General features: G+C 43.1%; 1 protein-coding gene across 9 annotated transcripts in view; it reads right to left on the minus strand.

Annotated features, from left to right (window-relative positions):
* Nucleotides 1-12,456, minus strand: part of NEBL (nebulette) — a 399,859-nt gene that overhangs the window by 64,428 nt on the left and 322,975 nt on the right. For 6 of the 9 annotated variants that reach the window (XM_074946050.1, XM_074946048.1, XM_074946049.1 and 3 more), the window contains exons 10-13: nt 11,358-11,384; nt 10,480-10,584; nt 9,184-9,291; nt 2,007-2,117 (exon numbers count right to left, since the gene is read on the minus strand). The exons of 2 other annotated variants lie outside the window; for them this stretch is intronic. In XM_074946050.1, coding sequence (XP_074802151.1) covers nt 2,007-2,117; nt 9,184-9,291; nt 10,480-10,584; nt 11,358-11,384 — 351 coding nt within the window. The remainder of the gene's footprint in view (nt 1-2,006; nt 2,118-9,183; nt 9,292-10,479; nt 10,585-11,357; nt 11,385-12,456) is intronic. One more of the 9 variants, XM_074946046.1, reaches the window with a different exon arrangement.

Below are 12,456 nucleotides of genomic sequence, written 5' to 3' on the forward strand. Positions count from 1 at the left end.
CCTTCATGTGTGTTGGATATAACAATTATTTTGATTTAAGTAATATTAAAAAGCCAGCTATACAAAGCTCTTGGTACCCTAATGCATAATTAAAACTGGAACAGAACTTCAACAGCATTAAAACAATTATTCAAAGGGAATTCTGCCAGCTACCCAAACCCTCCTTTCCACCCCTTCATCATTCTGAGAAGTGAAGTGAAGTGAAGATGAAGTAAGCTGTAGCTCACAAAATCTTATGCTCAAATAAATTTGTTAGTCTCTAAGGTGCCACAAGTACTCCTTTTCTTTTTGCGAATACAGACTAACACGGCTGCTACTCTGAAACCTGTCATTCTGAGAAGTGTATCTTCAGCCCTTTCCAAAATCCTATCAAACAGACTTTTATTGTAGCATGCCCAGAAGGTCACCAGATCTGGGCTATTTCAGACCGTAGCAGAGAGCAAGTTCCAGAGACCTGGAGCCTTCACAAAGAATGCATTTATGTAACCCTTTTGTCAGGAGGAGTTGGGAACAACAAGGGCCGGGTTTAATATCTAGGGGTTCCTCTTAACAATACGAAATAGAACTGGCTTGAGCTCCCACCCAGTAATCTGGGAAAACTAAACATTGCCCCTGGGCACCTCTAAGAGGCAATACCTCCCCACTCGCAAGCACTGAGTCTGTGTACAACAAAATAAAACTTGTATTAAAAGGGTAAAGGGACCCAATATTAATTTTGGAAAACATCACAACCACAATTCAAAACTATGTGACCACAGGCAAAAACCCACCACACAGTGCATTAGGCAGTGTCTTTTGACTCAGTTTATCACCTTGAGGTGTAAAAGTCCAACAAATTGATGTTCCTTAACACACCATTCCCTCCCTCTGCTGCCCACTCACAGATGGCTGTCCTTGACCCAGAGTGTGGGGTGCATTCTCAGGTGTTAAGCAATGCCTCTGCTGTTGCCCCCCTCCGCAACTGGCTCACAGCTGCCACTGTCTCTCTGCCACTGCTGACCACTGTCTCTCTGTTGCCATTCTCTGTGATCTCACGTTCTGAGGATCCACCACTTAACTCAGCTCTCAGTGACTTCAGCAGGTAGTGGGGAACCTCACTGCCAGTGCAGTTTCTGTGTTGTCTTTCTCTGCAACACTGTTCCCACACAGTATCTAAGGCGTAGCCCCAGACCTGCTCAGTAGTGATGTCAGCTCCAGGAATCACCAACCAGACACAAGGACTCTCAATTGAGTCTAATCAGCTCTGTGTTCAGATGCTGGAGAGGGGCAGGTGAAATGGTGTCTAGGACTCTTTATGCAAAGTCCACACCACCAGGTTGAAACTCCTGTTCTCACCCACTCTCATCCTCAATGGTATATGGCATCCTTACCCCATTTAGCAAGTGAGGTGCAGTTTAAGGCACACCAAGCACAGGTCTGCTGCCCTTTACTTGTACAATAATTATAACAACATTTCATTACCCCTGCATTCAAATTCTAGAGTGATTTGTAACCCAAAGCCTACCAGAATGTATCATTTTGGCAAAGCAATTCCACCTGCTTGGTACCTAGACAGAGTAGGTATGTCTATGCAGACAGGGTCTGCTCGTAAAGTCTTTTCCCCCAACTCATCACTAGAGGTCAGGGGGAGAGCTCATTCAAGTCTCGCTTACATTTAACACTCAATTTCTTGGCTCGGGTATGCTAGAATTTTTAAGTTCATACAGGATTCTTTAGAAAGTATTGATACTGTTGAGAACACTATCTCGAATATCTAATAATTACATGTTGCAATAATCTGAATTGGTCAGATATAAAATCATGTGGACTACATAACTAAAGTATGCTGAGAAGTGGCAGTTTTAATAATTCAATGATGCACTGGGATTCTGGATTTCTATCCATGAAGTCACATTCTTATCCAGCTAAATATTAACATAAATTGTTCATGACTCATTAGCTTGTAGCTAGTCTGTTTATCGCTCATTTACAGGATAACAAAGAAACAAAACAAAAACCTGCTTTACCCCTTTCAAAAGACTGGTGACATGTTGTACATGCAAGAATTCTGGGGTCTTGTCTAAATCCAGTGATGCCTTTCCTTTAAGCCCTTCTTCAAAATCTTTGCGATATGCTTTCTGTTGAAACAGAACAACAGTTACTAATGCATGCCATTATATGCACATGCATATATAGACATATTGCTGAGAGTACATTCTAAATTAGACACAAACTGCAAATTCAAATATAAATAAGACACTCTGTAAGTTAGTGGTCAAGGTAAGTGGACTGTATTAGGGTTGGAGGTTTTTTAAACAACAATGATTATTTATACATCTATTACTAGTTGGGTCAGCACTAAATGGCCTCACAGAAGAAATGCACTTTGAGAAAGAATTGGACTATGGTAAGGGGGTTTTGACAGGAAAAAATCACCTGAACATGATGGAAGAAAGTATGAAGAAAAATGTGACCGAATGCCACCAATGAGGGGTGTCCAGACAGGAGGGAAGTTTGGAGCAAATGAGACCAGAAAGGTAAACAGGACTGAAACTGTGCAGGACTCTTAAACATGAGGACAAGGACCAAGAACTTGATACAGAGTAAAACCTAGAGAAGTAACATTGCCAAAGCCACAGGGGAAAGAGAATTTTCAGCAGCATTTTGGATAAACTGTAGAGTAGAGTTTTGGAAGCAGGTAGGACAGAGCAGAGGAGATGTATGTGGGCAAAGTAACCTGTTAAGGAAGTATCAAGATAGTATATTTTTCTTTAAAACTACATTAATAAAACAGGAAAGCCATGAAATTGGCATTTAAAGTCCAAACACCCACCTTACTTCTACCCATCCTGGATTTATAAACCAGAAACACACTTACCCTGCCCACCTTTTCTCATATACTTTTCCAGTATGAGCACAGACGAGGAGGTTACTCGCCCTGTGCAGTAACTGACGTTCTTTGAGATGAGTGTCCCTGTGGGTGCTCCACTCTAGGTGTTGGTGCGTCCCTGCGCCTTCGCTCAGAGATTTTTACAGCAGTACTTGTACCAGTCGCGCACGCACAGAGCTTGCCCCCCTGCTCTGAGTGTACTTCAACAGTACGTGTGCGCGACCGGTCTCCACAGTTCCTTCTCTACAATGGAGGCTACCCCAACTCCGAAGTAGAGGGGAGGACGGTGGGTAGTGGAGCACCCACAGGGACACTCATCTCGAAGAATGTCAATTACTGCACAGGGTGAGTAACCTCCTCTTCTTCTTTGAGAGCTGTCCCTGTGGGTGCTCCACTCTAGATGACTTAAAGCAAGTGTATCTCAAGGAGGTAGGGACTTCAGATTGGGTAGAAATGCAGTAGATAAAACAACTCTGCCTAATCGTGTATCCGAGAGAGGGCCTTGACTAAGGACTTAGTGCTTAACAAAAGTGTGTTCGGAAGACCAAGTGGCTGCTTTACAGATGTCAGTCAGGGGAACTTTGCGTAGAAAAGCCACGAAGGTAGCCATCGATCTAGTGGAGTGAGTTCTGATGTCTGCTGGAGGCATAACTTTCCGTATCTGATAACAGAGTCGGATACAGTCAGAAATCCATTTTGAAAGTCTCTGGATCGCTCCGCGATGAAGACAAAGAGTCTAGAAGAATTCCTAAAGGGCTTGGTTCTATCCAACCAGAAGGACAAAGCCCTGCGTACGTCTAGGGTATGCATTGTGGATTCAGAAGAATTCACATATGGTTTAGGAAAGAAGGTTGGCAGCTGTATCGGTTCATTGATGTGGAATGACAAATAGACCTTTGGAAGAAATTTGGGGTGTAATCGAAGGGTAACTTTGTCCTCAAAAAATAGGTTATACGGTGGGTCTCCCATGAGAGCTGCTATTTCTCCTGCCCATCTGGCAGAAGTGATTGCCACTAAGAATGCTGTTTTCATAGAAAGGTGTAAGAGGGAGCAAGCGGCTAGGGGTTCGAATGGTTGCTGAGTTAAGCAAGATAATACTAAGTGAAGGTCCCATGGAGGGGTAGGAGGTCTAACATCTGGATATAGGGATTGAAGTCCTTTGAGAAAACGTTTAGTGATCGGATGAGCAAACATAGAGGAACTGTCAATTTTATTGTGGAAAGTTGTAACAGCAGCTAGGTGGACTTCGATAGAGCTAAAAGAAAGGCCAGATTGTTTGAGGTACAACAGGTAGTCGAGTATAAGAAGAAGCGGTGCAGACATAGGAGGCAGTTGTTTAGTTGAGCACCATTGTGTAAATTGCTTCCACTTTTGGAGATACGTGGTGCGAGTAGATTGTGTTCTGCTATGTAGGAGCACTCTTTGAACTTCATCAGAGCATGCTAGTTCGTTCTGGGAGAACCATGTAGGAACCAAGCTTTGAGGTGAAGCATGGACAGGTTGGGGTGGAGAAATCGGCTGTGTTGCTGTGATAGGAGGTTCGGAATGAGAGGCAATGAGATTGGTGGTTGAGTTGACATCCTGGTGAGGACTGGGAACCATGGTTGTCTGGGCCAATCAGGATCACCTTGGCACGATCTGTTTGTATTTTTGTGAGAACTCTGTGGAGAATCGGGATCGGGGGAAAAGCATAGAGTAAGTTCCAGTGCCATGGAATGCATCTGATGAAGTGAGCTGTAGCTCATGAAAGCTTATGCTCAAATAAATTTATTAGTCGCTAAGGTGCCACAAGTACTCCTTTTCTTTTTGGAATCATAAATGCATCTCCCAGGGAGTGTTTGCCCAGTCCTGCTCTGGAGCAAAATTCGGGGCATTTCGTGTTTTTTGCAGTTGCAAAGAGGTCTATGGTTGGGTAGCCCCAAATGCAGTTACGTTGGTGATGATCGTTTAGTTTATCTCCCATTCGTGGTCCCAGGGAAAGCGTCTGCTTAATTCTTCCACTGTGGTATTCATAGGCCCGGGAAAGTAGGCGGCTGATATCCGGATATTGTTCGTAAGGCACCAGTTCCAGAGTTTCATAGCTTCTGTGCAAAGCAAATGAAAGCGAGCTCCTCCCTGCCTGTTTACACAGAACATGCAGACAATGTTGTCTGTCATTATCCATACATGTTGGTTCCGGATTAACGGGAGGAAGTGACAGCAGGCATTGCTTACAGCTTGAAGTTCCAGGATGTTTATGTGCAGGGAGCTTTCCGCTGGAGACCATAGCCCTTGGCTTGTGTGATGTAACATGTGAGCACCCACCCTGTGAGGGATGTGTCGGTAGTCATTATGATGGATGGAGCCTCCTGAGGAAAGGGGACTCTAGAGTAGAGGTTGGAGGGAACTGTCCACCATAGGAGACAGTCTTTGACTCTGAAAGGTATGGATCGGGGTTTGTTTAGGGCATACACATTGGGTCTGTAAACCGTGGCCAACCAAGCTTGGAAGCACCTCATGTAGAGTCGTGCATTTTGGACCACAAAAGTGCATGAGGCCACATGACCTATTAACTGTAAACAGTCTTGAACGGCGACTTGAGGACTGTTGCGAAGTTTTGTTGCCAGCTGCTTTATGGTGTTGAAGCGATTGGACGGGAGAGATGCTATTCCCGTCCGGGAATCGAGGTGTGCTCCAATGAACTCCAGGTGCTGGGAAGGAATTAATATGGATTTGTCATTGTTTATTTGTAGGCCGAGGGATAGAAAACAATTGACGGTAAGTTGCATGAATTGAAGCACTTTGTCGAGCGTTGAGGCTTTGAGGAGGCAGACATCTACGTAAGGAAATACTATGACTCCTTGCTTCCTGAGGTGGGCAGTAACTATGGCCAGGAGCTTGGAAAAAACACAGGGGGCAGTGGATAGGCCGAAGGGTAGTACCCTGTATTGAAAATGTGTCGAGCCGAGGGTGAAATGAAGGAAGCATCTGTGGGCTGGATGTATTGTCACATGAAAATAGGCATCCTGTAGGTCGAGGGCTGAAAACCAATCGCCCTGCTCCAGTGCTGGGATTATGGTGGCGAGGGTAACCATTTTGAACTTTTGTTTCTTGATAAAATTGTTGAGCCGCCTGAGGTCGAGGATCAGCCGCCATCCCCCGGTTTTCTTTTCTGTTAAGAAATAATGGGAGTAAAACCCCTTCCCTCTGTGTCGTTCGGGCATAAGCTCCACTGCTCCCAATAGAAGGAGATGTTGTACTTCTTGTAGGAGCAGTTGCTCGTGAGAGGGGTCCCTGAAGAGGGAGAGGGAGGATGGGTGGGTAGGAGGCATGGATAGGAAGGGGATGGAATAGCCAAGTGTGATGACCTCTAAAACCCACTTGTCAGTGGTAATGTTGTGCCATTGATGGAAGAATGGTCGTAGGTGGTGTCCAAAAGTAGGGACAGGCGGTGTAAACACTGAAGTGGGAACATTGTTTTCGAAACCCTCAACCAAGGCTTCAAATCTGCTTGTTAGTCGGAGGGGGTTGAGACACTGCCACGGAATTGGGGCGGCAACACTGGTATCTGGGTCTCTTATTGCTGTTGTTGGTCGTGTGATCTCTGGAAGTGCTGGGTAGGTGTGGGGTAGTGTGGACATTGGTAAGGTTGGTATCTATATTGTCGCCTTCTGGTGTAAGGGTTTGTATTCCTAAGGACTGGAGAGTTGCCCTTTAATCCTTCATTGAGTGAAGGATGTCGTTCGTTGTGGAGGCAAAGAGTTTGTCGCCGTCGAATGGAAGGTCTTCAATAGTAGTCGACCTCTCAAGGAAAGGAAGAGGGGGAGAGCCACAAACCTCGACGCAAGACTACTGCTGTAGCGGTGGATCTTGCTGCAGTATTGGACACATCGAGGGCCGCTTGAAGAGCGGTACGTGATATGATTTGTCCCTCAGAGACTAAAGCAGTGAATTGTTGTTTCTTTGCTTCTGGAAAGTCCTCAATAAAGTCCATGAATTTGTTGTAATTTTTGTGATCATATTTTGCCAGAACGGCCGTATAATTAGCAATTCGAAATTGTAGGGTGGAAGATGCGTATACTTTATGTCCAAGCAGATCTAAACACTTACTGTCTTTATCGGCTAGGGTAGAGCGGGGATACTGGTGCTTGTTCTTTTGGTTGACTGCATCAACTACCAGCAAATTAGGTGCTGGATGAGTGAAAAGAAATTCAGAGCCCTTGGAAGGGATGAAGTACTTGCGGTCTGCTCGTTTGCAGATAGGTAAGCTTGCAGCAGGAGTCTGCCAGATGGCTTTGGCAGGTTCCAGAAGGGCTGGGTTGATTGGCAATGCAATCCTGGAAGAAGAAGAAGGCTGCAGGATGTCCATTAACTCATGCTGCTGTTCAGGAACCTCCTCCAGATTAATTCTTAATTCACTGGCCACTCTTCTGAAAAGATCTTGAAATTTTGAAAAGTCATCTGAAGATGACAGGGGAGGAGGAAGCAGGGCTTCGTCAGGTATAACAACTGGGTCTACTGGGTTAGAGACAGGTCGTGCCTGATTCTGCACTTGTGATGGTGCTGTCTGGTGACTGGCATCAGTGGCAGGTTCGTGAGCTTGTGGTGCCGGGCCAGTGTCGGGCCTGGTTGAGGTGGCATAGCGAGTGTGGTCTCGAGGATAGGATGCCCACGGAGCCCAATATTGCTACTGGGAAGGGCATAGGTGGTGCCATCCATGGCTTTACACACCACGGGGCAGGATCCTGAGAGTAGGACAAGGTGATGTTTCTATGACCTTTATTAATTGGGGTCTAAGGATGAGAGACTTCATATGGTGAAAAATCCTCCTGTAGACCAACTTCCTCCTCACTGGAAGAAGGCTGTTCGGATCCTGGCTGAGCATTTGGTGAGAAGTAGGCATTCAGTAAGAGTGACTGCAGAATGGGTGACACAAGCAGGTCACTTGACTGCGTAAATTGGAGTGCTGAAGCTCCTCTGTGTGGTGAGGGCTGTGCGAGAGGAATCTGCTGCGACAAAAAGTTCCTCTGAACCGGTGTCTTTAAAGTCGTTTGGCTGCCGGCCAGCTCAGCAGGTGCCAGTGCCGGGAGAGTGGTGATAGCCTGTGGGGGGGTCAGGCACGTCCGCATGTGTCAGCACTGCTTCCACCACGGTGCCAAAAGGTGCCATCTGAGAGGCAGGCAACTGGAAGCCTGAAGCCTCAGCACTGGAGCTTCGTGCTATCGCCGGAGCCGCCTGCAGGTTTCGCATGGCGCTGGAGGAGCCCGGCACGTTAAAACTGCTCAGCCGGTAGACCTGCTGGGAGAAGCCTTCTCCTGCGACGTTCACTTTGCGGGTAACAGAAGGTGATTTTTTTTTGAAGTTTTCTTCATCTTCTTAGAGATGTGGTGTGGAGCAGAGACGGAATCAGCGCCAGAGTCTGAAGCTGACCCTAAGGATTTTTACAGCAGGAGCAGCTTTAGCCTCAATTCCCTGTCCTTTCGTGCCCTAGACTTAAGTTTGCTGCAGTGAGCACATTTTGGGGGGATGTGGGACTCCCCTAAACATTTTATGCATTTTGCATGGCCATCAGACAGTGGGGTGGCATCCTTACAATTAGAGCAGCATTTAAAGCCTGGGGAGCCAGGCATGTCGGAAGTGGCTGCGCTGACAGGAACTAAGAGAATTTTTTTTTTTTAAAGAGCGAAACCAACACACACTACTGGTAACACTAATAACTAACACTACTGGTAACAAACTATCTAAAAGGGTAAGAGTAACAAGGGAGAAAGTTTTCTAATGAGTCTGCTGAGCTCCATCTCAGGCCGGGGACGGTAGAAAAGGAACTGAGGAGACCGGTCGCGCATGCATACTATTAAGGTACACTCAGAGCGGGGGCAGGAGGGAGCTCTGCGCGTGCGCGACCAGTACGAGTACTGCTGTAAAAATCTCCGAGCGAAGGCGCAGGGATGCACCAACACCTAGAGTGGAGCACCCAAAGGGACAGCTCTCAATGAAGAACATTAGTATTCCCAACCACACTCTATATACTGACAGATAAACCACACACTCACTACATAAAGAGCAGAGAAGGAGGGAAATTAAATGAAGTGGTTATCCAGGTGAGGAGCAGAGGGGAAAAAGATGAAACAGGTTTCTGTTTCAGACAGGAAGGAGAGAACCAACCTGAAACTTGTGGAACCAACCTGAAACCTAAATCATAGACATGGGTTTGTATCTGCAAATTAGAATCCAAACCACCTACAATTTAAAGGGGTCATGATTCACAGTTCAAGTTTTGATCCCTTTCTACTTCTTATGACCTATTATGCAAATCAAACATGTATTGTACCAACCTCACTCTGAATCTTTTGAACTTCTTTTGAAACTTGATAAATTGGCGTATCTGTGAACTCCATCATTGATCTGCCTTTAGATTTTTCATAATCCTCTTTGTACTTAACCTAAGAAAATAAAATAAATAAATATTCTCCACAACTATAGTAGATGACAAAATGTGATGACTGTTTGATTGGGATGGAGTAAGAAAATTCTGTCCTAGCCAAACCCCCTCTCAGAGCTCTTGACTTAGATGTTTTTGCCAAGCTTTCTGTGGGTTCCAAACCAGCGAAGGTTTTCTGCTGTAACATATGCCCTTGCCACAATGCTCTAGAGCTCAAGACCAGTGGATTTAGAGGACACCAGGAATGAGGGACATGATCTGTATCCTGTTTACTCAGAAAAAATAACCTTTTAGGCATATATAAAACCATAAATGAAAACAAATTCCCATAAGCCAAATTAGGTATAACCAAAAAGCTCATGCAAGCCTAGGGTTCAACCAGACCCTCAGAACCTGGTGTGGAGACCTGACTTCCTACAGGCATCTTCTTCTGTGGCTCTCTAGCTACAATTCTTAAACACCCTCTCATGAAACCTGCACAAGAAGAAAGGGAAGGAAGCCAGAGCTGTTGGTCTTACATTCTATTCCATGTCTACCCTCAGCTCCCTCTTTTCTTGTATATGCTTAGGCAGTATCGACAACCTGAATTTGGCCCTAAAACTTGTTATAAAACTACTGATGGACATAACTCTGAGGACGCTGTAATATGCTTTTTGATTATAACTTGTGCAGCAAGGAAGCAGACATCTTTCGGCTTGGGACCCTGAAGTTTTGATGAGCCTTGTAAATTCATTCATTCTCATCAATTAAAAGTACAACTCAGATTTATCGACAAGGCTTATGTATGGCTACATGCATTTACGTTATTCATCCTAATCAGAGAAAGATATGGAAAACATCACAAAGCTAGACACTGGAGGGTTTATATACTGTGAAACCAAAAGAGTTAAGGATCGACATGTTACATTACAGGTGGGTGATATTTTAATTTCATGATCTTTTTTAACACTGCAGCAGTGTCTGAATTTAAGAAAAGTTTTAAAAACCCTCTTCCCTGTCGACATGTGGCATTGGGCCTCACTCCTGCAGCATTCAACATGTAGGCACTCAGCTGCTCCCACTTGCAACCCCAATTACTTTATATGTATCTCACATCATTGTAATTTGTCATGGGATTTGTGCATGATTTAGTAACTGTAAGAAAGCTGCTTTTGTCACTTCATAAGGTTTATTTACAATTTGTGTATACCTGACTTTGGAGCACAGCATTTTCTTTGTGATGCATCTGTTCAGTTGTATCCAGGGCAAAGTGATAGTGCCCCTTGCTTTTCTCAAACAGTTTCTTGTATTCATACTGAAACAAAGAACAGCAAAACATGTTTTTATGTATAAAATTGACTGGTTTCAATTTAAAGAGCAATTTAAATAAGCATAAAAGAAACAACATAACATAAAGTACCATTCAATAACATAACATAAAATACCTAACACTAATAATGAATCTTAAACAATTAAAAATAACCCAATTTTGGGATAAGGTATAATGTGGTGGAATGAAAACAATGTCAAAGAACAGCCACAAAGTTCAGAATTTTTTTAAAGAGACCTGTCTTATACAAATATTAAATATTTTTGCTTGTGAAAAATAAAGAATTAATATTATTTAGGCTCAAAGGACAAAAAAGCATATTTGATGGTGTTCATTTGCCTCCTAGTGGAAATAATTATAAACATCACACAACATTTACACACATTCTCTTATGGTAACAAAAAAAAATATCTGAAGAACCTGGATATTTAAAGGTTTCAGAGTAACAGCCGTGTTAGTCTGTATTCGCAAAAAGAAAAGGAGTACTTGTGGCACCTTAGAGACTAACCAATTTATTTGAGCATAAGCTTTCGTGAGCAAGCTTATGCTCAAATAAATTGGTTAGTCTCTAAGGTGCCACAAGTACTCCTTTTCTTTTTGGATATTTAAAGTCATTATTCTTACTATACTAAATTCCAGACATAGAACTGGTCTCCTGGAAAAGTACCAATTCTGTACTTGTCCAACCTGTTTCAAATACCTGTGTTAATTTGAAATTAAATTGCATTAATAACAATAGGAAATCTTAGATGTATTACCTTGTCCATGTTATCTGTTGATTGATGCTTACAGGATGTAAGTACAAATAAAATAAAACACTGAGTCCATAATGCAAGAGCACTCTTTGCTCTTGGTAAATTTTATCCCTTCAAAATATGTACACAATTCTTTATACATTTGAATTTGTATTCTTCAGAAGCTCTTTCAAAATAAACAGAAAATATTCCACTCACTCCAAAATGTTGTATGAAAATGAAGCTATGTAATCTAAATTCCATATATTCAGTATTTGATCAAATACAAACCTCAAAGACATTTTAAAATTAGAACAAATCAAGCTAATATAAAAGTTGCTAAATTTCAGATTGGCTGTGTGTGAAAATTTAAATCTAGATTTCAAATGCTACACAATAAATATCTAGGAAATCTGAGAGCAAAACTTGACCCCTCAATCTAATTTCTCATCTGAAATCAGATATGTAGTGACGTCTATCTCACAAAATCTGCAATGGTGTATTTGTGCATATATGCACATTTCTGGATTTCCCTGTAAATGTTACAACTTATCCTTACAAAACACCAGCTTGAATTACATTTTTGCGATACAATACTGTTAATATGTTTTTGTGGTGTCATTCATACAAATAATTATTTGCAGAAAATCATAGTCAAAACATGAAGTACAATACACCGTGTACGTTACAATGTATCACACAGGTGGTAGGTTTGGATACATCAGGATAAGGATGAACAGAAATACACATTTCAGGGAAGAACTGTGGACTATGTAGAAACTGAAAGGTTCAGTAATTGCTCTTTTAACTGTGGTCGGTATAACATACTGTAGGTAGGGTAGAAGAAAATAGATCTTGAGACCACTAGGGGCAGAAAGGCTGTTCCAGATATTGAAGTAGACTAGAAGAAGGATCTGCTGTTCATTATAGAGAGACAGGGAGGTGGAACACAAAAAAGATGGAATTTGAGAAGCATAGGGAAAGGCTGGAGAATAAATCAAAAATAAGTCAGAGAGATGGGGGCAGGGGAAAGATCAAGACCATGAAGGATTTTGAAGACTAAAGGTACATCTACACTGCACAACACTGATGGTGGCATGTAGGGTGCATGTAGATACATGCA

The sequence above is a fragment of the Natator depressus genome, chromosome 2 (genome assembly GCF_965152275.1).
Source record: "Natator depressus isolate rNatDep1 chromosome 2, rNatDep2.hap1, whole genome shotgun sequence".
NCBI classification, from domain to species: Eukaryota; Metazoa; Chordata; order Testudines; family Cheloniidae; genus Natator; species Natator depressus.